The sequence below is a fragment of the Mus musculus genome, chromosome 5 (genome assembly GCF_000001635.26).
Source record: "Mus musculus strain C57BL/6J chromosome 5, GRCm38.p6 C57BL/6J".
Lineage (NCBI taxonomy): Eukaryota > Metazoa > Chordata > Mammalia > Rodentia > Muridae > Mus > Mus musculus.
The window spans coordinates 145267982-145293047 of NC_000071.6; the positions used below are offsets into that span (position 1 = coordinate 145267982).

The window sequence follows — 25066 nt, forward strand, 5'->3', positions numbered from 1 at the left end:
GATGTGAGTGTCAGCCCAAGGCTCCAGCCAATGTAAGCAAAAGGACAGAAGCAGGAAAGTATTGAGGTTGTATTTAGATAGATGAAGTTGGGCAGACACATAAGGGCCAGCTATCAAAGGATATGGCCAGTGTATGTTGTCAGCAGGAAGGGCCAAGATGTGGCTTACAAGTCCATCTAGTAGAGGATTAGACTCCTCAGGCTCTGGACCGACCTTATTATCCTTGTAGAGGCAAGGAATTGGAGGACCCAAAGTTGACAGGAGTCTGGGCTGGAGAGCAGATAGCAGAGGAGTGTGGGAGGGGGCAAGGATATTAGACTATTCCCAGGTCTGAGGAAAGTGCTTTTGTGCCCAAGCACATTGAGTAGCATATCTGGATGTGGGGTGCAGAAGGGACACATCCCAGAACCTCTACCTCCAGGCCCACAGAGGTCAAAGATGTCCCCTGATCCTGGTTGAAAGGATGGTTTGCAGTGAGGTGGCATGTTGACCTCTATGCCTGGCCTTGAGGGTAGGCATTTGCAAGAACGTGGGGAAATAAAATAGAAACACCCACTGTATCAGTCAGGGTTCTCCAGAGTTACAGAACTTATGCGTAGTCTCTATATAGTAAGGGGATTTGTTGATGACTTCCAGTCTGCAGTCCAATTCCCAACAATGGTCAGCAGCAGATGTGAATGGAAGTCCAAGGATCTAGCAGTTGCTCATTCCCACAAGGCAAGCAAATGAAGAAGAGATAGTAGATCTTCCTTCTTCCTATGCCCTTATGTAGGTTTCCAGCAGAAGGTGTGTTCCAGATTAAAGGTGTGTGCTACCGTGCCTGGATCTGGGACTTGCTTTGTCCCAGATGACTTTGAACTCAAGAGATTTTCTTGCCTTAGTGATCATAATGACTTAGTGATCATTTTCTTGCCTTGCTGGTGATAATGTCATAGAACAACGGGGCCATGTTCCAGCCCCAGCAAGCAGCAGAACTTGGCAGCTTTGGCCCCGTGGCTATGACTTGAAGGGACTACTGGGAAAATTGATGCTGGTTAGCTGCAGCTAAGAAATTAGTGATGATTAAGAAGAGGCACACACCTTTAATCCCAGCACTTGGGAGGCAGAGGCAGGTGGATTTCTGAGTTCAAGGCCAGCCTGGTCTACAGAGTGAGTTCCAGGACAACCAGGGCTACACAGAGAAACCTTGTCTCAAAAACAAAACAAAACAAAAGCAAGCAAGCAAGCAAGCAAGCAAACAAACAAACAAACAAAAAACAACAAAAAAAGAAGAGACCATTACTGAGGTGAAATCTTCTGGGAAGTTCTGAGAGCACAAAATGGCTGTGTTCCAGAGATAGCCAAGGTTGTACCTCATGCTGCAGCTGTACTTGGTGATGTGTAAGAGTCATCCAGTTGGTACTGGTTTTGACGGCATGAAGGCATCTGAAGAGCAGCTGAGGCTTGGCACTGTGAGAGGCCATGGAAAGCCATTGGTGAAAGTGCAGCCTCAGTTACAGTTGATGGACCAGGACTGAAGGGGTCATGCAAAGATTGGAGGCTTGGCCCCATGAAGAGAGCCTATGAGAGGCTATTAGTGAAGCCTAGTTGCAGCAGAGGACCGTAGTGTATTGGAGATGCCAGTAGTATGGGATGATCCCCAAGAACAGCAGCGGCAGTAGAGTGGATCACCCTGAGCAGAGCTGAAGAAGAGGCATAAGCCCTTTGGAGAAGCACAAAAGATCATGTGTGAATCCAAGACACTGGAACGAGAAGCTGGGACATTGAATTTGCCTTCTAGACCACAAGATAAACAAACATTTCAGATGCCAGAGCTGTGGGGTATCCTCCCAGGTGAGCTGCTAATAGGAAGTGGAACCAACCCAGGAGAATGCAGTTTGTTACTGTCAATAAAGATGAAAAAGTTGGAGATCTGAAGACTGCTTTGACCTCAGGCAGGAAGATGCAGAGTTTGGAGTTTGCCCAACTGCTTTCCTGTCTTGCTTTGGGGATTAGAGTAAAGTGATTGGATGAATCTCAGAAGAGACTTTGAACTTTGGACTTTTAACATTGTTGAGACTGTTATAAACTATGCAGACTTTTGAAGTTGGACTAAACATATTTTGCATTATGCTATGATTAGGTATGGCTGCCATAGACTCAGATGTTTGGACAAGTGTATGGTGGGCCAGGGAATGGAATGTGTTGGTTTGTATATGCTTGGCTCAGGATGTGGCACTATTTGGAGAAGGTATGTCTCTGTGGGTGTGGGCAGTAAGACTCTACTCATAGCTGCCTGGAAGCCAGTCTTCCACTAGCCACCTTCAGATGTAGATGTAGAACTCTCAGCCCAGCCTGCATAATGCCTGCCTAGATGCTGCCCTGCTCCCACCTTGATGATGATGATGGAATGAATCTCTGAACTTACAAGCAGCTCAATTAAATGTTGCCCTTTATAAAACTTGCCTTGATTATGGTGTCTGTTCACAGCAGTAAAACCCCAAGTAAGACAAAGAATGACCCATAACTTCATTCCTGATGGTTCTGCTTTCTTTGTCATCTCTCTTGGATTAGGCTGTTGTAGTTTCCCATTGACTTTAATCACAGGACATAGTAGTACTAAGAGACGTCCTAAGGGATCTCCTACATTCCATACAGAATCCATCTTACCTCCATTGTGGAGAGGCAGTCCAATTTCCCCATGGTAATCTCGATCTATCATCCCTCCTAACACTGTTATTTCTTTTTTTGCTTGTTGGTTTAAGGCCATTAGAAGTCCAAAATGACAGGGGGAGGTCTGTGATCCCAGTTCAATGGAACGTTTGTTGTGGCTTTTTATGGTAGGAGCACTCCCCCCTCTGGAACCAAAATGTCTAGAGCAGCAGAACCTAGAGTTGTGGGGACAGGAAGCAAAAAATTTTCTAGAGGGTCCCTAGGAGTGATAGTGAGTAGAACTTTTCCTTTTTCTACCTCTTGATTCCTGGATTCATGGATCCTGGCTATGGGAGAAATTGTACCATATATCAGATGCTGATTTAAAGCATATACTGCCTTCTGAAGAACTCTGCCCCAGTCGTCCTTGCTGCTGTCATCTAATTGGCACTGTAACTGCATCTTCAAAAGGAAATTCCAGGGACTGGAGGGATGGCTCATGGGTTAAGAGTACTGTCTGCTCTTCTAGATGTCCTAAGTTCAATTCCCAGCAACCACATGGTGTCTCACAACCATCTGTAATGGGATCCGATGTCCTCTTCTGGTGTCTCTGAAGAGAGAGACAGTATACGCATATAAAATAAAATAAAATAAATAAATCCTAAAAGGCAATTTCATCCTTCTATTAGACCATCTACTTCAGAATGATGGGGAACATAGTAAGACAAGCGGATTCCATGATGGTGGGCCCACTATCGAACTTCTGTGGCTGTGAAACGATCTCCTTGTTCAGAAGCAATACTGTGTGGAATACCATGACGATGGATAAGGCATCCTGTAAGTCTAAGGATGGTGGTTTTGGCAGGATCATTACCTGCAGGAAAGGCAAATACACAATCAGAATAAGTATCTACTCCAGTAGGAACAAAATGTTTTCTCCACAGATGAAGTGGTTCAATGTAGTCAACCTGCCATGAGGTTTCTGGCTGGTCACCTTGATGAATGGTGCCATATCTGGGTCTTAGTGTTTGTCTCTGCTGTTGGCAGATCTAGCATTCAGCGGCAGCTGTAGCCAGGTCAACCTCGGTGAGTGGAAGTCCGTGTTGCTGAGCCCAAGCATAACCTCCATCTCGTCCACCTTTGCCACTTTATTTTTGTGCTCATTGAACAGTGACAGGGATGGCTGGGGAAAGAGACTGACTGTCCACAGAATGGGCCATATTATCTACATTGATAATCATTGATTATTGAACTTCTCCTCAGCTGTAGTCACCTTTTCTTGTGCATGCCCGACCTACCAGCAAGAACGACGCTGCAACAGGATCCTTCTGCACACGTTTATTGGGAGAGCTTGATTGCAGAGGCGAAGAGCCCCAAGCCCAGAACTGGTGCTGCTTATATAGGCCTAGGAGAGGCTGTCTCACACCCGGATTGGTTAACATATCTCTCATCTGATTGGTTATATTCTCAAAACCTCATCTTGGCAAAAAATTTTACTGCCTTTGTATGAATGGTGGCCAGCGGTAGCCAGTGGCACCCTGCAACGGCACATGTGGCTTCCCACAACCTTTTGGTGAGCATTTACATGGGACACAAATATCTTTTCCTCCTTTGCCCATTTGGAGTGATCTATCCATATATTTCTTTCCCAGATGTCTTTCTCACCAATTTTCCAATCGTGATCTTTCCAATTCCCTGATGATCCAGCCAATCCATTGGCTACAGCCGATGAGTCAGTGAGCAACCATATATATGGCCATTTCTTCTTCCAAACAAACTGTGATACCATGTGTACTGCCCAAAGTTCTGCCCACTGTGAAGGTTTTCCTTTACCTGTATCTTTCTGGGTTGTCCCGGAATGAGGTTGTAATGCTGCAGCTGTCCACTTCTGCGTGGTGCCTGCATAACGTGCAGAGCCATCAGCAAACCAGGTCCTAGTCTTCTCCTCTTCAGTCAGCTAATCATAGGGAACACCCCATAAGGTTATAGGTGCATGCTTGGCAGCAGATGGCATTGTAACAGGAGTAGAAACCATAGGCATTTGAACAACTTCTTCATGTAACTTGCTTGTTCCTTCAGAACCTGCTCGGGCCCAATCACGTATATACCACTTTAATTTGATAATAGACTGCTGCTGGGCATGTCCTACTTTATGACTTGGAGGGTCTGATAACACCCAGCTCGTGATGGGCAGTTCAGGTAACTTGGTGTCCTATTGTCAAATGTTCAGTTTCCACTAAGGCCCAATAGCAGGTCAAGAGCTGTTTTTCAAAGGGAGAATAGTTGTCTATAGACCTTTGTTCCAAAGGTCTTTTCTGTGATTCACCTACAGGTCCTTGTCAGAAGCTCCAAACAGCATCTCTCTCTGCCACTGCCACCTCAAGTACTATTGGCTCTGCTGGATCATAGTGATAGGTCCACTTGGCTGATCCAAGTGGTAGGGCAGCCTGGACCTGTTGAAGAACCTTCTCCTCTTACAGGCCCCACACAAATATAGCAGCTTTGGTAAATGGGCCTGAGTAACACACCCAAGTGGGGAATGTGTTGTCTCCAGAATCCAAATAGGCCCAATGAATACTGTGTTTCTTTCTTGGTGGTGGGAGGGGCTGGGTGCAATAACTTATCTTTCACCTTAGAAGTAGAATCTCTGCAAGCCCACACCACTGGACTCCTAAGACTGTCACTGAGGTAGATGGTCCTTGAATTTTGGTTGGATTTATTTCCCATCTTCTGATATGCATATGTGCTACCAATGAGTCCAAAGTGGTTGCTACTTCCTGCTTACTTGGTCCAATCAGCATAATGTCATCAACATAGTGCACCAATGTGATATTTTATGGAAGAGACAAATGATCAAGATCCCTTATAACTAAGTTATGACACAGGGCAGGAGAGTTAATCTATCCTTGAGGCAAAACTGTGAAGGTATACTGTTGGCCTTGCCAACTGAAAGCAAATTGCTTCTGGTGGTCCTTATGGACAGGTACTGAGAAGAAGGCATTTACTAGAGCAATAACTGCATACTAGGTACCAGGAGATGTATTAATTTGCCCAAGTAATGAAACTACATCTGGTATAGCAGCTGCAATTGCAGTTACTACCTGATTTAGTTTTCGATAATCAACTGTCATTCTCCATGATCCATCTGTTTTCTGCACTGGCCAGATAGGAGAGTTAAAGGGAGATGTGGTGGGAACCACCACCCCTGCATCTTTCAAGTCCTTGATAGTGGCAGTAATATCTGCAATTACTCCAGGAATACGATACTATTTTTGATTCACTATTTTTCTTTGGCAGAGGCAACTCTAAAGGCTTCCATTTAGCCTTTTCAACCATAATAGTCCTCACTCCACAGTTCAGGGAACCAATATGAGAATTCTGCCAATTTCTGAGTATATCCCAATTATACATTCTGGAACTGGGGAAATGACCACAGGATGTGTTCGGGGGCCTACTGGACCTGCTGTGAGTCAGACATCAGTCAAAACTCCATTAATCACATGTCCTTCATAAGCCCCTACTTTAACTGGAGGGCCACAATGTTCCTTGAGATCTTCTGGGATGGCATCAATTCAGAACTAGTATCCAATAGACCCCGGAAAGTCTGATTATTTCCTTTCCCCCAGTGTACAGTTATCCTTGTAAATGGTTGTAGATCCCTCTGGGAAAGAATTGGAGAAAGGCTAACATCTAAACTTTTATGTGTCTTATCAAGATCCTTCCTCCGGGGAACCTGGCCACCCCTCCATTGAAGGGGTTCTGGGTCTGCAAACTGGCTCAATCTGGAAACTGATTCACTGGCCAAGACTGCCTTTTGTCATGATCCAGGGTAGCCTTTCTTTCATATATTTGAGACATTTTCTGCTTATACAGATCAAACAGATATGCAGTAGGCTTCCTATCTATTTCATGCCTGGAAACACCATGACTGATTAGCCACCAAAGGCCTGAATGAGTCATGCCATTATAAATTTCACATCTCCTGTGCTGTTATTATATGGCTATGTCATTATAAACATTGTTTTGTCTACATTGTCCATTATAATAACTATGATCACCTTGTCTTTGGCAATTCAATGCTGCCACCTGGCCTTTGTTACCTTGGAGCCCACACCCTTAAAATCAAGTCCCACACATATTCCCCAGACTTCTGCTTGAATGAATTAGCAAACTCATTAACCTCCTTAGTAGTGTAGCACATTTCCTCATGGACTACACTTTCTACCTCCCCTCTAGGGGCCTGCTTTGCCTTGAGTCTGGTTATAGGTCTAGAAGAAACTATTGGTAGGCCTTGAGAAACATCAATATTGTCTTATCTGGCCTTTTCTTCAGAGAAAGTCATTGCTGGTTTATCAGACTCTGAGGGATTAATTTCCTCATGTGAAAAAGGCATTAATTCAAGGGTTGGGGCTGAGGATACTACTTCCTCAGGTGAGGTAAACCCTTGAGAATCTGAAGATTCAAAAATTTCAGCTTCAGCAGGGTCCCTCCTCATATTTCCATCCCAAGTTATAGGATCCCATTCTTTGCCAATTAATGCCCTTACTTTAACTTATAAACATATCAGGGTGGGCTGGGGGTCTAAAGGCAGATGTTCTCTATTGGCTGGGGTGGGCTGGGGTCTAAAGGCAGATGCTCTGTATGGCTAGGTTTGAGATGTTAGGGATGCCTTACCTGCACATGGGGGGCTTTGGTCTTGCCGTACATGACTGATTGTCACATTCCTCTCAATGGGTGTTGTGAGCACATGTTCCAGGACAGGAACCTGGTCGGGTGTAGATTTGAAAGCCTACCATTCTCAATTATGAGAATTGCTGGGGTTCCTGAGTCCACTTGTCCTTACCAGGTTTACTGTCTGGTGACATGGTGCACTGCTCCACACCTCCTTCCAATCCTGCTCCTGTTCAGCCAAAGGTTCATCTTAGACCAATGGGTCCTCCCCACTTGAACTCCAACTTCCTCTGGCTATGCCCCTGAGACCTCACTGTCATTGTCTCCCCTAGGTCCTTGTTCTACAACCAAAAGGCAAACAGCTGACACAGAAGGGCAGCGAGGAGACACCATGCTGGCAACAGAGCTAAAGACTTAAAGTGGCAGTGCATTTGAGGCTGTGAGAAGGGCCTTGGCCAGCCTCTCAGTTTTTCTAGATGAGGAAATTGGTGCTTAGAGAAGCCACTCACCATACCTAACAACGCCCCAGTGAGCTATCAGTAGATGGCATTTCTCGAATGTTGTAGGTCAGTTGCAGAGGCCTGGAGATGATAAAATGAACTGATCGAGCTGTGCTTGTGTGGTACACAGAGGCATCCTCTTTGCTCTGGGGCTGGCCCACTCTGCCATCACATTTCCCTTGTACAGTTGGTGCTGATTGCAGACATCAGGGCTATGAGGGGATTCACGTGGGCCATCGCTGTGGCCTTGACCTCCATGGGTTCTCTGCAAATGCATTACTTGCACTGCTTTCCATTTTCCCTCCTGGGTACGGCTCATGAACCAGGAGACCTAGAAGTATTTTTTAGTGGTCTTTTTGGAAACTGCTCCCATATCAGATGTTGGAAGCATCATATCCAGTAAGGAGCAACCTGGGAAGGGAGGGAAGGGAGATAGGGCAATGCAGGGGCTGGGGCATGGGGAAGGAGGCAAGACAGAAGAAGTTGAGGGTAGAGAACAAAACTTAACAAGACTACAATGACATTTCTTTAAGAAAAAAAATTTTTTTTTTGTGGTGTTGGAGATTGGTTCTATGTCCTTGATTCAATAAGGAATCTGCATGCCCAGACACTGAAGGTCCTTGTCCCTAACCAGTTTTTGATCAATCAATAAAGATGCCAGTGGTTAATTGTTGGGCACAAGTTGGGACCCTTCGAGTCTCTTGGGTAGGATGCAGAGAGGAAGACCACCATGACTCAGGAAAGAAGGATGGGATACAGGAGCAGCAGGAGACAAAGCCAACCAGTCATGTGAGATTTCAGGTAAGTGGCCACTGGCCACTTCCCTGATTGGGCCTTGGGTAGCAGGGAAAGGTTCAGCAGTGCCCAGCCTTTGAGGTAGCTGAGACATTTTAAAAATAAGCTAATGTGCATGTGTCTTTCATTTGAGGATCCAAAGATAGCTCCTGGGCTGGTGTATGCTTGTGATCTGCCGGGAGCACAAAGGCGTGTAGCCAAAACTCACTGCCACAGTGTGGTTTTTAAAGACAGGATAGGGTCTCTCTGTGTAGAACTGACTGTCCTGGAACTCACTCTATAGACTAGGCAATCTGGAACTCACAGAGATGTGATTAAAAGCGCATGCCATCACAGACTGGCTACAAGTTTTAATTGAATCTATTTATTTACTTGTGTGTATATTTACATGACGGCATGCATGCGTGTTCATGCATACATACTGTTGCATGCATTTGAAAGTCAGAGGATAACTTTTAGAAATTAGTTGTCTATGTCCATCATATGGGCTCTCCCCAGGATCAGGGTTGGTGTCAGTGTCTTTACCTGAAGAATCATCTTGCTGGTCCCATAAGGACATTTTCTGAGTCTCTACTCTCTTGGGATGAGAGGAAAATAGGAAGCTAGGAGGAGGCTAATTATTATCAGTTAGGTTGGTGGGATGGGAACAGTTGTAGGCACAGAATTTCTAAGTTAGGAGAGCTCAATGCAGGGGTGAAGGAGGGTTTTGCTCTGTGAGGCTGAAGTTCCTAGCACCCAAAGGGGACCCTCAGCACCCACATGCATAGACACAGCCTCAGCTAAGGGGAGATCCTGACTGTCAAAGCAGGGTGGACTTTGGCCCTAACCAACTGTGGGTAGTGCCTTGCAGATAATGTGCTCAGGCCTGGGAACACTTAAGAGGTAATGCAAATACACTGAACTTAGAAAATGGTGAAGGTACTTGAGCCATTTAAAAAAATTTTTTTTTTTGGGGAGGGTATTTCTCATGTAGCCCAGGCTGCTCTTTAACTTGCTATAGAGCCAAGAGTGAGTTTCTGATCCTCCTGTCTCCCTTTGAGTGCTGTCGGGCACAGTACTTGCTTTGGTTTGCTTGCTTGTTTACTTTAGGAAGGTCCTTGCTATGTAGACCAGGTTGGTCTCAAACTCACAGAGATCTACCTGCTTCTGCCTCCTAAGTCTGTGAGACAGGGTTTCTTTGTGTAGCCATGGTTGTCCTGGAACTCACTCTGTAGACCAGGCTGGCCTCGAACTCAGAAATCTGCCTACCTCTACCTCCTGAGTGCTGTTTATTTTATTTTTTAAAGATTTATTTATTATATATAAGTACACTGTAGCTGTCTTCAGACACACCAGAAGAGGGCATCAGATCTCATTACAGATGGTTGTGAGCCACCATGTGGTTGCTGGGATTTGAACTCTGAACCTCTGGAAGAGCAGTCAGTGCTCTTAACTGCTGAGCCATCTCTCCAGCCCCCCTTTTTTAAAATAAAAAATTATTTATTTATTTTATGTATGTGAGTACACTGTTGACCTCTTCATGCACACCAGAAGGGGCATTGAATCCCATTACAGATGGTAATGAGCTACCGTGTGGTTGCTGCCAACTGAACACAGGACCTCTGGAAGAGCAGTCAGTGCTCTTAACCCCTGAGCCATCTCTCCAACCCCTCCTGTTTCTTGAAGGATCAGTAACATCACCCCAGAAGACCCGTGCTCTGCTCTTCCTCCATCTGTGTGAGTATTCCTAAGCATACCTCCCCGTCCTTGATGGTCTTTGCTGCCTTTGGTTCATGAAGTTTGGCTAATCCTCCACTCCTTTGTATTGGCCGTGATTCTGCCTGAACGAAACTGGAATACGATCCTATCAAAATTCCTTGAACTGCTGCCTACTCAAGGATTTTCTTTTTATCTTTTCTCCTTTTAAATTTTTTCAGTTTCTTAAAATAATAATAATATTATATTATAATATTATAATATATATGATATTATAATATATAATAATATATAATAATAATAATATTATAATAATAATAACCACTATGTTGAACTATTCTTCAAAATCCAAACCTGGAGGTCAATGGGAGAGAATGTATTACAATATTCAAATGACTGAATTTTTAAAAAAAGAACATAATCACAATAGGTATTTGAATTAATGATATTAAAGAGTTATGCGCTAAAATGGGCATGGTGGTACATCCCTTTAACCCCTCAGGGCTAACTCAGGAGGCAGAGGCAGGCAGGTCTCTGAGTTCGAGGCCAGCCTGGTCTACAGAGTGAACCAGAACATCCAGGGCTACACAGAGAAATCTTGTTTCAAAACAAACAAACAAACAAACAAACAAACAAACAAATGCAGAGCAAAAACCCAAACCAAAGCAAAATGAAAAATTTACTTCATTTTGGGTCTTACTATGTAGCTTTGGCTGTTCCAGAACTCTGTAGAGCAGGCTGGCCTGGAACTCATAGGGATCTGCCTGCCTCTGCCTCCTTGGTGCTAATAGTAATGATATGCACTACCATATTTGGCCTGAGCACCAGTCTCTAGTTCCAACACCGTTTCCTGTCTTTCCCTGAAAGAGGAAATCATGTCTAAGCCTAACTAAAATGTCAGCTGCTCTAAAACAACCCTCCTATCACAAGATGTTTCTTTGTTTTCCCAGAGAAGCCAGTATACATGTGTTTTGTAGGAATTCTGCAATAGTTAGTACACTAAAATGAGAAAGTTAAAAGCATACAGTCATTAGGCAGGCATGGTACTGACAGTATTTTAATCCCAGCATTTGGGAAGCAGAGGCAGATCTCTCTGAGTTCAAGGCCAACCTGACCTATACAGCAAGTTTCTGAACAGCCAGAACTACATAGAGAGACCTTGTCTCAAACAAAACAAGCAAGCAAGCAAGCAAGCAAGCAAACATACCAAGAAACAAGCAGAAACAGCTTTGGGGAGACCGTTTATTTTGGCTCACAATTCCAGATTACAGTCCTCATTGTAGGGGTGTCAAGGCAGCAGAAACTTGAAGAAGCTGGTCACATCGTATCCACAGTCAAAAGCAGGGAGAAATGAATTAGTATCTGTATGCTTACTGTTTATCTCCCTTCTTATACAGTCCAAGACCCAAACCCACCCATAGTAGACTGGCTCTTCCTGCATCATGCCCACAGGCCACCCTGTCCCGGAGGGATTGTCTAACACTTTATTAAGACTCTTCCAGTCGGGCGTGGTGGCACACACCTTTAATTCCAGCACTCGGGAGGCAGAGGCAGGCGCATTTCTGAGTTCGAGGCCAGCCTGGTCTACAGAGTGAGTTCCAGGACAGCCAGGGCTACACAGAGAAACCATGTCTCGACCCCCCCCCCCCCAAAAAAAAAAGACTCTTCCTAGATGATCCTAGATTGTCAAGGTACAGTTAAAACTATTACCTTTCTTAAAAGAACATATTGTCCAATTGCCTTCTAAATATTTATGTTTGGGGACAGTGCGATGGCTCATTGGGTCAAAGTGCATGCCCCCAAGCCCGATGTGTGAGTTCTATTCCTGGGACCTATGTGGTGGAAGGAGAGAACCCACTCCACAGGTTGTCCTCTGACACACACTAAATAAACCTAGACAAATGTTAAAATATTTATGTTTCTACACATAGACTAATCCATCTCTCAGACTAGGGCAGAAAAACTACTTTTTGTAGAGACTCATTAAAATATATATATATGGAATAAATAAATAAATAAATATATATTTATTTATTTATTCCATATATATATGGAAGTGCAATAGAGCCAGGAGATGGGAACCTGGAGTGGCCATGACCGACCATAGAGACATACCTCCTTCTCGGACCTCCGAGCTTCCTAGAGAGGAACCGGACGTCAGCCCTTTCCATAGGGCACCTGCTTGACAGCATCCGCCACCCACTTCCGGTCCGCGCAGGCCTGGGCAGGTGCTAAGCGCGCAGTCAAGGCCCCGGGCAGGCCGGGTCGGGGCGGGGCTGGACGGAGCAAGCTGCTGCTCGGCGGGGCAGCAGCGGGCCAGGGGTCGTAGGCTCCACGCACAGCGGTGATCTCAGGTAAGATCCATGCGGGTCGCGGTCGGGCCAGGCTGGGGGCCTAAGGTGTCCAGGACCCGCAGGAAGACCTTGACCCTGGGACTCCGAAAAGGGACGCTAAGCGTTTTTAGACGCAGATGCAAGACAGGGATGGGAAGAATAGCCACGCGGCGCCTTCTGTCTGCCAGAGGCCTGGAAGATCCACGGGGGCCGCTTGCCCCAGGGCACTGGCGGACCGAGCTAGACAGTAGCAGGGACGTTCGAGAAAGCTGGATGAAGCAGAACGATGAGTGTTAGAGGTGGAAAGATGAGGAATCAGTTTCACAGGCGGACAGAGAAATACCATATGTAACATAAGGACGTGGCCTGCCGCACCCTAGTTGCGCTAATGAGCACAGCGCCTTACTGCTTTGGGCTTGGGGCCTGTTTTGTCAGCCCGCCTGCCCCGGAAGTAAACAAGACTGATTCTGGTTTTTTTTTTTTTTTTTACGGTCTGCATCGCAGCCTCTTTTTCCTAGGGTGTTATGTTTGCTACTCACCTGTCATTCTTTCCTCCCTTTCTCTTTCCTCCTTCCATCCTCTTCTGCTCTCCCTCTTTTCCAGTTTCATCGTACCCAGGTTGGCTTGGATCTCGCCATCCTCCTGCCTTGGCCTCTCAGGCCACTAACGACAGGCCTGTTACATCTTTCTTTTTTTCTAGACAGGTTTTCACTATGTATCTCTGACTGCCCTGGAACTCACAATGTAGAGCAGGTTGGCTTCAAACCCATAGAGATCGGCCTGCCTCTTATTCCCAATGTTGAAATTAAAGGTGTGCACCAGTACACTCAACTTTTTCTTTCGTCCTTTTTTTTTTGATATATGTATATGTGTGTGTGTGTGTACGTACATGTGTATAATATATGTGTGTGTGTGTGTGTGTGTGTATGTGTACGTATATGTATATAGCTGAGTATAGTGGCCCACAACTTTTTTTTTTAAATTTGTTTATTTACTATATATAAGTACACTGTAGCTGTCTTTAGACACGCCAGAAGAGGGTATCAGATCTAATTACAGATGGTTGTGAGCCACCATGTGGCTGCTGGGATTTGAACTCAGGACCTCTGGAAGAGCAGTCAGTGCTCTTACCTGCTGAGCCATCTCTTCAGCCCATATTTTTATTTTTATGTGATGAGTTTTTTTTTTTTTTTTTTCCTTACTGCATGTATGTCTGTGTACTGTATGCCTGGAGTCCAGAAGATGCAATAGATTTTCTGGAACTGGAGTTACAGACTCCAGTCTGTAAGCACACACATGGTGAAGCACCATGTGTGTGCTGGGAAGTGAACCTGGGTCCTCTGCAAGGACAGCAAGTGCTCTTTAATTGCTGAGCTGTCTCTCCAGCCTCACCTTTCTTTTTAGACCCCAATGTTTTGGGAGGGAGTCAGCTATAGCTGCCTGCATATTCTTTCTGTCTCTTTTTTTTCCTATGGGCTTGGGGCCTGTTTTGACAGCCTGCCTGCCCTGGAAGTAAACGAGACTGATTTTACGGTTTGCATTGCCGCCTCTTTTTCTTCTGGTGTAATATTTGCTTCCTTTCTGTCATTCCTTCTTCCCTTTCTCCTCCCTCCATCCTCTTTTCCTTTCCTGTTCTTCCAGCTTCCAGTGTCTGACATTTTTGTACATGCATATGCTATGTCTTGAGTATATATGCCCTAACTCTCCTCTCACACCCCTCCAAGGGACACTCAAACATCTCCTCCCATTTTCACGACCTCTTTTTTCTTGGTCTGAGGGCTGATTTTACTGGTTGATCCTATGTGGGTCTTGTGTAAATGGCGTGGCTGCAGTCAGTTCACAAGTGCCATGGCTGTGCCGTGTCCAGAAGATAGCATCTCACTGAACTCTTTTTGCCATCTTCTGACTCCTGGGTTCTTTCTGTCCCCCCTTGCACTATGTTTCCCGAGCCTTTGCTTTGTGTGGGGTGTTGATAACAGATGTCCCATTAAGGGCTGAGCTCTCAACAATCACTCATTCTCAGCACTTTGACCAGTTTTGAGTCTCTGCATTAGCTGCAAGTAGACAGAGGCTTCCCTGGCCAAGGCTGAGAGCAGCACCAATCTATAGGTGTAGACATAAATATTTAGAAGGTGGCTTGACATCATGTCTGTTTTAGAAATACCGCAGTAGTAGGTTCTCCCTTAGGCTCATAATCTCCCTGGCTATGGGCTTTTGAGCAGGTTTACAATCCCAGGTATGAATTCCCTCCGTGGGCATGTCTTGTCTGTCAGGCCATTCCTTACTGGAGCACACAAGTGTCACTGCTGGGAAGTACCCAAAAGTGATGGCTTTTCTCCTCCAGTGGCCTGTGCAGCGCCTTCCAGCACTATGAAAACCAGTTAACATGGAGGAAATGCCAGGTCAACTCCAGCTTGATTTTTTTTTTTTTCCTGTGTCCAAATGTATTGTGTCTTCTGCAGGGTTTTACCATCTCGTTACGATGGGCAATCAAGAGCAGTGCAGTAACCTGTATGGCATGGTATTTACCCTGAGGACACTGTCATAGTCAAGCCACTAGTGTATTTGTTGGTTTCAACCTTAAAAATTTGTCTTGATTTTGTCTGCTCTACTGTCACCACCCTGACTGATCTAAGCCCAAGCCAGTTGATAGGGTTTTCATGATAGATGTCAGAATTCTCAGACAGTCACTGGTGTAGACCCGGAAATGGATGGGCTGACCTTCCGTGCATCTTCTCTTCTCAGACGGGTCACCCTTGTTGTCATCCTCAGCCTTGCCGGAGCTTGAAGATGCTGAAAGAGCGTCTGGAGATGGCAGGAGATCCTCAGCAGCAGATGGGTGCTCCAGTGGTCAAACTGGAGAAGGAGCTGCCATGGGGCAGGGGAGGGGAGGACTCGAGTCCCGAGGCATTTCGGTTGAGGTTTCGGCAGTTCCGCTACCAAGAGGCTGCTGGTCCCCAGGAAGCCCTCAGGGAGCTCCAAGAGCTCTGTCGCCGGTGGCTGAGGCCGGAGCTGCACACCAAAGAGCAGATCCTGGAGCTGCTGGTGCTGGAGCAGTTCCTCACCATCCTGCCCCGAGAGTTCTACACCTGGATCCGGGAACACAGCCCAGACAGCGGCAAGGCTCTGGTGGCCATGGTGGAGGAGCTGATGGGGAGCACGGAGGCCAAGGCGGTGGGTGAGAAGAGGGTGTCCAGGCCTTCCTCGGTTGGTGTGGGAATCAGAGATGAAGAGGTTAAGAAAGTGGTGGGAATAGATGAGACATGGGACCTCCTCCATTGTCCCCCAGTTCCCAGAGGTCCTTTCCTGGAGAGTAGCTGCATTTTAGCAAGAAGATTCAGGAGTTGAGGAGAGGCTCAGTGGGTAAGCACTTCCTGTACAAGCATGAGGCTTTGGGATTAAATCTCCAGGACCTATAGACAGGGCACATAAGGTAGTATGCACGTGTGGTCCCAGCAGTGAGACCAGCGGCAGAGAGAGGAGAGCCCTGGAAACTTGCCGGCCAGGGAGCCAGGCATACTCAGCAGTGTGGTCACCATAAGGTGGAAGATGAGAACCAACACTGGAAGTTGTCCTCTGACTTCCTCACATGCTCAGTGGCACATGTACTCACATGTACTCACATGTACTCACATGCACACACACCTGCATAAACACACACTCTCACACCCACCATATACACACTTAAGTTAAAGAAAGCCATCTCTAGGAACGATGTCTCTGGGCAGCAAAGCCTGATACTGTGGTTTGGGCATCGGGGACCTGGAGTGCGCTGCAAATCCAGTGAAGGCAGTCGTGCTTGTCTCCAGGCCCCCTATAAGCGCTGCAGGCTCTTGGGGAAGAGGCTAAAAATGCGTGCTTCTGCCAGAGGCTGCTGGGAGTCAGGCGCAACCAGGCTGTTCCTTACTTACCCTTAGGGACCTCCACTTAGGCAGAAGCAGTTTGTGGCTTCAGCGGTTGCAGAAAGGAGTTGAGGAGCAGAGTGGGGTGTATCAAAGACATGTATTTTTAGGGCTGGGGAGCTAGTTCAGTGGGTGAGACGCATGAGAACTAGAGTTTGGTTTCCCAGTCCCCGTGTAAACACCGGGTGGGGGTGGGTGCGTGGTCCACCTGTAATCCCAGCACTCCGGAAGCTGAGTTGGCATCCGCTGAGGGAGCTGCCTAGACAGCTGGGTGAAGTCAGCCAGTTAGAAATGCCAGGACAGGCCTTGCCTAAATATACAAGGTGCAGACCAATAGGGAACACACTGGCTTCACACATTGTGCGCGACATGTGCATGCATGTGCACCCACGCGGATGTGAACATGCATGCAGCATGCATAGGTAGTGCATACATGCGCACATACAAAAAAAGACACCTTTAATCCCAGCACTTGGGAGGCAGAGGCAGGCGGATTTCTGAGTTCGAGGCCACCCTGGTCTACACAGTGAGTTCCAGGACAGCCAGAGCTACACAGAGAAACCCTGTCTCGAAAAAACAACAAACAAACAGACATTCTAATTTTTTTTTAAAGCTACAAAATGGTGGCGCACGCCTTTAATCTCAGCGCTTAGGAGTTTGTAAAGGCAGACTGATCTCTGAGTTAGAGGCCAGCATGGTCTACAGACTGAGTTTTGGAACAGCCAGGACTACACAGACAAGATTTGTCTCTTAACAAAGAAAAAAAAATCTTTTTAATTTCTTAAAAAATGATGTGTATGGGTGTTTTGCCTGTATGTAGATCTGTGTAGTATGTGTATACAGTGCCTCTGGAGTCCAGAGCCCCTGGAACTGGAGTTATAGGTAGTTATTAACTGCCATCTGGGTGCTGGGAATTGAGCCAGGGACCTCTGAAAGAGCAACCAGTGCTCTTAACACTGAGCTATCTCTTTAGCCCTTAAATATGAAACTGGCAGCAAAATCCCACTTTCTGTGGAGCAGCTATTTCTCATTAGCTAGTTCATTTTGGGGTTTGCGGCTTTTACTTTGGGCTTCTGTAACTGAAGGTGCTTTCCAGCAGTGAGTTGCTAAAGAACCCTGGGATACTGTTCACTGGACTTGGAGATGTTGAGGCTGGTGGAGGGATGGTTGTCCCATGGCATGGACTGGTACAAAAGTTGCTCAGGGCCTTGTAAAGGGAGAGCTTAATGGGCTGGAGAGATGGCTCAGTGGTTAAGAGCTCTGACTGCTCTTCCAGAGGTCCTGAGTTCAAATCCCAGCAACCACATGGTGGCTCACAACCATCTGTAATAGGATCTAACGCCCTCTTCTGGTGTGTCTGAAGACTGCTACCGTGTACTCATATATATAAAATAAATACATCTTAAAAAAAAAAAGAGAGAGAGCAAGCTTAGCTTTTCCTTCTTCTCTCCTCCCTCCCTTTCTCTCCCTGTCTTCCTTTTTCTATCCTTTTTTTGGAAAGGGGATCTACTATTGTAGTCCTGCTTGGACAGTAGCTCACTAATTAGGCCAGGCTGGTTTTGAACTCCGAAAGATCCTGCTGCCCCTACTGGGTGCTAGGATTACAGGCTTGGACCACCACACTGGGTTTACGTGGCACTGGGCTGGAACCCAGGGCTCCAGGGCTTCATGCATGCTAGGCAAGCGCTCTACCAACTGAGTCCCACCCCCAGCCTTGCTTTCTTTTCAGTTTTCATTCAGCTCTCTTTTTAATAGCCTCCAGCAGGTCTCATTCTAATTGGTATGGGGATTCTCCTTAGGTTCCATGCCATGCCCAGGGAGAGCAGCTGGTCACAGCCCTTGGCGGAGCATCGTGGCAATCAGGCATCCACCTGGGGCCGGTAGAAGTCAAACCTGAGTGGGGGATACCCCAGGGGGAAGGAGTTCAGAGCCTAGGCCCAAGCACCACAGAACAGCTGAGCCAGGGCCCTGGAGATGGGACACAGGCCTTCCAGGAACAAGGTAAGACTCAGAGAATGAAGATGTGTGAAGATGTGGGTCTCTTCCACCCACCATTCTTTCAGAAACTCACTGCTGGGCTAAGTAGTTATGGGCAAGATGCAATCAATTCTGAGTTTTATGGGCTACCTCCTCTGCCCCAGTAGAAAGCAGATGAAGGTTTTTGTTTGTTTGTTTGTTTGTTTTTGTTTTTATTTTTCGAGACAGGGTTTCTCTGTATAGCCCTGGTTGTCCTGGAACTCACTTTGTAGACCAGGCTGGCCTCGAACTCAGAAATCCTCCTGTCTCTGCCTCCTGAGTGCTGGGATTAAAGGTATGCGCCACCACACCCAGCTATTTTTTTTTTTTTTTCTTTCTTACACCTTGACCAGTTTTCTGGGGTATGTCTAGAACCGTGTTCTCCTATCATTTCTTCTTCCTTCTCCTCACATCCTTCTAGAGCCTCTAGGCACTGTGCTGGTGATAGGGAGATTTATCTATTAAATGGGAAAACAAACCACACCCACCAGAGAGAGAGAGAGAGAGAGAGAGAGAGAGAGCGAGAACGAGAACTGTCATTATGAGAGACTCAGGAGTGTGCCTAAGAGAACGAGAACTGTCATTATGAGAGACTCAGGAGTGTGCCTAACTCTGAGGGGACAGGGCTGGGACAGTCTTAGGCAGAACTCCTGGCTGTGGGTCACTGTGGTACTGATGTATTTCTCTGTGGTCTGTGGGTCCTAAGGTGGTGTGTCTGAGTGGGGTGCCTTTGAGCTGCCAGACAACTGCCCTGATCCCTCTGTGGGTTTTGTTTCCGCCCAGCATTGCCCATTCTTCATGTGGGTCCAGGGCTTCCCTCTGTGAGTGCCAGAGACCAAGAGATGGCTGCTGGATTCCTTGCAGCCACGTCCCAGGTGAGCTGACATACCTGTTTGGAGATTTTATTTATTTATTTTGGATTTGCATGTGTTCAGCCACTGCATATGTGGGAGTCAGGGCAGCTCTGTGTGATTGTTTCTCTGCTTCTGCCTTTATGTGTGTTCTGGGGAATAGAGCCTGGATTGTCAGGCTTTACCTACAGCCTAAAGGTGGGGCTTGAGGAGGGAGTGCAGGTGACATTTGGATGCTGAGGTGGTGGGGGCTAGCAGAACCATAGTCTCATGGTCTGAGCATGTCAGTCACCTGCGTTAAAGCTGTTGGGAGATGGCAGTTGTGCTCCCAGCTCATCCAGGGTCCAGTTCCTTCTGTCTTTGCTTTGCCTGAGCCTCTCTTTGATGCTACTGGTAGATTATCCCACCTTGCTTTGAAAATGTATTTAGTGTATGTGAGGTGGGGTATTCCACAGTGCTCTCGCAGAGGTCAGAGGACAGTTGGCTGGAGTTAGTTCTCTCCTTATACCATTTTGTTTCTAGGGATTGCACTGGGGTCATCTGGCTTAGCAGCAAGTAGTTTAGTCCTTTAACTGAGCCATTTCACCAACCCTAGGATTCTTACTTTTTTCTTTTAATTTATTTTTATTTTTTATGTGTATGAATGTTTTGTCTGCATGTATGTATGTATGTGTACCACATGTTTGCCTGGTGCACTCAATTATCCAGACAATGGCATTGGATCCCCTGGAACTGGAGTTATAGGCAGTTATTAGCTGCCCTGTGTGTGTGTGTGTGTGTGTGTGTGTGTGTGTGTGTGTGTGTGTGTGTGGTGGGAGCTGAACATGGGTCCTCTACAAGAGTGGTGAGTGCTCTTAGTGGCTGAGCCATCTCTAGCTCCCAGGGCTCTTTCTTGACAGCAATCTCCTGTTGTTTCAGGGTCTGGGGCCATTTAAAGACATGACTTTGGGTTTTCCTGAGGAGGAATGGAGGCATGTAGCCCCAGCTCAGATTGACTGCTTTGGAGAATACGTGGACTCACAGGATTGTGGGGTCCTTCCAGGTAAGACTTTGCTGGCCAAGGTGAGGGAGAGGAGTTTGGTAGCTGCAGCTTAAGAGTCTTGCCCTAGCCGTGGTGCTGCTGACAGAACAGGGTGGGCATGTGGAGTCTTGGAGAAGCTGGCTTGGTTTGTACATGGCCTAACCACAGGAAGTAGGATGGAGCAAGCAAACACAAGGCGGTGACTGGCGGTGACAGGCAGGTTGTTGATGCCAAGGCAGTGGCTGTGTGCCCATGGCTGAAGGGCATGGAGGGCTGCAGAGAAAGGAAGGAGCAGAAGAGGAGTGTGGATCTGGGCATCCCTGCATGCAGGCCCGAAGGAGCAGCTTTGCTTTGGGACAGGGTGGGAGTGTGGCTGTGCTGGATGGGAGAATGCAGTGTGCCTGCACGTGTGTGCCTGCACGTGTGTGGACAACTGTAGGTAGAGTGAGTGAGGGCTGACTGATGATGTCAGAGGGTTAGTAAGGAGATGATCTGGATAGAAATCACCAAGTTGCATTTGTGTATGTGTGTTGTCTGTGCACACACATATATGGCTGCACACATCTGTGCTCACGCCCAGAGGAAAGAAGAGGGTATCAGGCATTTCCCTTTGTCACTTGGCCTCATTCCTTTGAGGCAGGAGCTCTCTGACAGTCCTAGTGATCTTTCTGTCTCCACCACCCACAGTGCTGGTGTTAAAGTCATGCGTGAGACCACACTAGGCTTGATCTGTGCATGCCGGGATCTGAACTCAGGTCTGGTGGTTGCACAAGTGCTCTTAACCACTGAGCCATCTCTCCAGCCCTACTGAGTTAGATTTTGAAGGAAGTAAAAGTCTGAATTAGCAGGACATTCAGTGGGATGGTATGAAAATCTGTCATGCCGTTCAGCATCAGGACAGGGAGGTGGTGAGAGTAAAGAAAGGTCAGCGTTCAGGGCTCATGGAAGTCAAAGGTGTTGAGGTTGTTAACCAAAGGAAAAGAAGAGGCGCCATTGATGGGACATACTAAGAAGCTGGGTATGATTATATAGGCCTCATTCAGGATTGCATGAGTCTGAGGGCAGCCTGGTTTACAGAGTGAGACTCTATTCCTAAAAGCCAAGATCCCACCACCACCACCAAGATAAAGGGATGCATTTGTAGGCAAAGTCCTAGGACAACAAGTTCCTTAGGTGGCCAGTGATAGAAAGAGAGGAGCTGGTTTTCAGACATGCTCTGCTAGCAGGACCACAGTGTCCCAGTGGGAGAGTGCACCTTTAGAGGGGGGGGGGGTGGCATTAAAGGAGCCATAGATAGCATACTAGTGAAGTGTAGGTCGTATCATAACCATAGGCAGCCTGAAGGTCTTGAGAGGAGAGATAGCAGCCGATAGGTCTTTCAGATCCCCAGAAAGAAGTCACTTTCTGTTTTATGAAGGTTTTGGGGATGTGGTGGTAAGTTTATATTGTGCCTCCTAGCCTAACCTAGTTCACATGGTCCCTGACATGCAGGAAGCCCTGGGTAAGGGTTAATAAGAGGACTTTGGTTCTACCTGCCTCCATGCCTGTGGAAGGAGTTAGGCTTGCTCACATCTGCAAGTGGGAGAGAATTAGGGGCTATAAGGTCAGACAGTGCTCTAGAGTGGTGGTCCTCAACTTGTGGGTTTGAAGTTGAGAATCAGATATCCTTCATATCAGATATTTATTTACATTACGATTTGTAACAGCAAAATTACAGTTCTGAAGGATCAATGAAATAAGTTTGTGGCTAGGGGTCACCATACATTAGGAACTGGGTTAAAGGGCACAGCAGTAGGAAGGTTGAGAACCACTGTCCCAGAGCTGGCAGAGAAACAGGTACAGACTGGGGTGGTGCCTGGTTTCTGGGCATGAAGAGCAGCAATTGGAGGTGTGATGGGACATCACCACAGTGTTAACCTGCTTTGTCACACAGGTGCTGGGAGCAAGGAGAAGGAGGCTAAGCCCCAGCAGGAAGACCTGAAGAGAGCATTTGTTGGGTTGACTTCCGATGGCTTTGGAGAAGCCGACATCCAGATTCCTGGACCAGGGGGCACCTGTGAGCAGGAGCCTGGGAGCTCTGGGACCAGTCTGCCTGGGCTTCCTGCTCCTCAGCATGGGGTACCCCTGCCTGACACCCTCAACACCCACAATTCTTTCTGGAAGCCTTTCCAGTGCCCTGAGTGTGGAAAAGGCTTTAGTCGGAGCTCCAACCTTGTTAGGCACCAGCGGACCCATGAAGAAGAAAAATCCTTTGGCTGTGTGGAGTGTGGGAAAGGTTTCACCCTGAGGGAATACCTCACCAAGCATCAGAGGACCCACCTGGGCAAGAGGCCCTATGTGTGTGGCGAGTGCTGGAAGACCTTCAGCCAGAGGCATCACCTGGAGGTGCACCAGCGTAGCCACACTGGGGAGAAGCCCTACAAGTGCTCAGACTGCTGGAAGGGCTTCAGCCGGAGGCAGCATCTGCTGGTGCATCGCAGGACGCACACAGGGGAGAAGCCCTACACCTGCGAGTGTGGCAAGAGTTTCAGCCGGAACGCCAACCTGGCAGTGCACCGGCGTGCCCATACTGGGGAGAAGCCCTATGGCTGCCAGGTGTGCGGCAAGCGCTTCAGCAAGGGGGAGCGACTGGTGCGACACCAGAGGATCCACACTGGTGAGAAGCCCTATCACTGCCCAGCCTGCGGCCGCAGCTTCAACCAGAGGTCCATCCTCAACCGTCATCAGAAGACCCAGCATCGCCAGGAGCCTCCGGTGCAGTGAGCCTACTAAGGGAACAGCTCTGCCATAGGAGCGACTTGTGTTGCACCGAGTGGTCTGGGCAGTGCCCAGTGAGGGACAGCAGAACGTGCTCAAGTAGGAGGAGGGCAGAGCCTGGAGTATGTAGGGGAAGCTGGCAGAAGGCCCACAGTTTCCCTCACCTCTTACAGGGAAACACTATCCTGAGCTTCAGGTTTTCTTATCCTTCCTCCCACAGTGGGGATGTGAACCCACCTCCTGAGCAAGTTTAGAGGAAAAGGCAGAATTTTATTGCAAATAGGCAGCTTGAAGCTTGTTTTCTTCTTTCTTTCCCCTCCCTCCCCCTCCCTCCCCCTCCCTCCCCCCTCCCTCCCTCCCTCTCTCCCTTCTTCCTTCCCTCTCTCTCCCTTTTCCGTTTTTTCTCTTTTTTTTTGAGCTAAGGTCTCATATTATCTAAGCTTGTTTCAGACTACCTGTGTAGCTAAAGATGATCTTGAACGCCTGATTCTCCTGTTTCCACCGTCCCAGTGCTGTGATTGCAGGAATGTGCCACCATGCCTGGTTTATGTTATGTTGGAGATGAAATCCAGGGTTTGTGCATGCTAGGTGAGGTACTCTACTGACTGAGGGATGTTCCCAGCCTTGAAGCTCTTCTTGTCTGTGAGATCATTAGCCCAGGCAACCCTCCCTCCAGCTGTCTTTCATTTACAAATATTTATTAAACATCTACTGTGCTCCTGGCTCTCAGAATGCCTTGGGAATGGAACCAATGATACCGTGGAGTGTGTGAGCAAAGCTGGAACAGAGCTTGTAAGTATCCCAAAGCACGTGTTGTTGCAAGTGCCACACCAGAACTTCTGCACACTCCGTCCTGGGCCAGCCTGTCCTGTGTGGGCCCTCACATACTCTCCACCTCAGGAGGGGACTTCTCTCATAAAGCCTCGTTTATGTCACTTTCTTGGCAGCCTTATTGTCATGGACTGGAACATTCTACTCTCATCTGTAAAGCCTTCCCATCTCATTATTCCTTGCACTAACCACAGCCACTAGGAAATTAATATTTTGCTACTGATCACTGAATAAACGTGAAAATATTTTAAGACAATTAGTAACTTTCCTGTAAATTCCTGGTGAATTAACCTGAAAGAGAAACTAATATGAATCCTCTATATTTAACGGAACTTTAGTGTATGTACTACCTCTGAGGGAAAGAGTGAGGATGTGTGTGGGTGGGCACAGGCTCTTGAACCTATGGCCTAAGTCATGTTATGGGAGTTTTATTCCCAGCTCTATCCTTTCCCCCACAAAAATGTTTATTTTGAGGCAAGGTCTTGATATTTTGCTCAGGCTGGCCTTGGAGTTGCGTTTTGGCCCACTCAGGCCTTGAACCCTCCTGCTTCATCCTGTGGAGTGGCTGGAACTCCACATCTGCACCACCAGGCCTGGCTAACCTTTATTCTCATCTCATTCATCCTCGGTTTATTGAGATCCCACTGTGTGCTAGGAGCTCTGTAAGCTTAAGGCAGACGAACCAGTGAATCAAACAGGGACTGTCCCTGGGCTTAGGGCTGGGAAGACAGCTTAGTGGTTAAGAGAGTTTCTGTTCCAGCAGTAACGACGCTGCAACAGGATCCTTCTGCACACGTTTATTGGGAGAGCTTGATTGCAGAGGCGAAGAGACCCCGAGCCCAGAACTGGTGCTGCTTATATAGGCCTAGGAGAGGCGTGTCTCACACCCGGATTGGTTATGCACTAAGCCTCATTTGCATGTTCCTCATCTGATTGGCTACTCTCTTTGTACCTCACAGAGCCTCATTATCATACCTTATTTGCATGTCTCACATCTGATTGGTTATACTCCCAAAGCCTCATTATCATGCCCGAGCCAGGCAGTGTCTTTGCAAAAAACTTT

The 25066-nt window shown here is 47.2% G+C and overlaps 1 protein-coding gene and 1 long non-coding RNA gene across 6 annotated transcripts; one reads left to right on the forward strand and one right to left on the reverse strand.

Moving 5' to 3' along the window:
* Positions 1–11524: 11524 nt before the first annotated feature.
* On the reverse strand, positions 11525–13068 carry Gm38740. Its single transcript, XR_868692.2, has 2 exons — positions 12408–13068; positions 11525–11605 (listed from the first exon to the last, which is right to left on the reverse strand). It is a non-coding gene; the product is annotated as a predicted gene, 38740 (long non-coding RNA).
* Positions 12470–24259, forward strand: Zscan25 (zinc finger and SCAN domain containing 25). 5 transcript variants are annotated; one of them, NM_001384205.1, is made up of 6 exons: positions 12490–12646; positions 15371–15803; positions 18327–18528; positions 19327–19418; positions 20313–20436; positions 22349–24259. In NM_001384205.1, the coding sequence occupies exons 4-6, from the start codon at positions 19386–19388 to the stop codon at positions 23176–23178; spliced, it is 987 nt and encodes a 328-aa protein (NP_001371134.1). In that variant the 5' UTR covers positions 12490–12646; positions 15371–15803; positions 18327–18528; positions 19327–19385; the 3' UTR covers positions 23179–24259. The 5 variants fall into 5 exon arrangements, with proteins under 5 accessions (NP_001371133.1, NP_001371134.1, NP_001074900.1 ...); NM_001081431.2 differs by having other exon boundaries at positions 15371–15799; NM_001384207.1 differs by having other exon boundaries at positions 15398–15803.
* Positions 24260–25066: the final 807 nt, after the last annotated feature.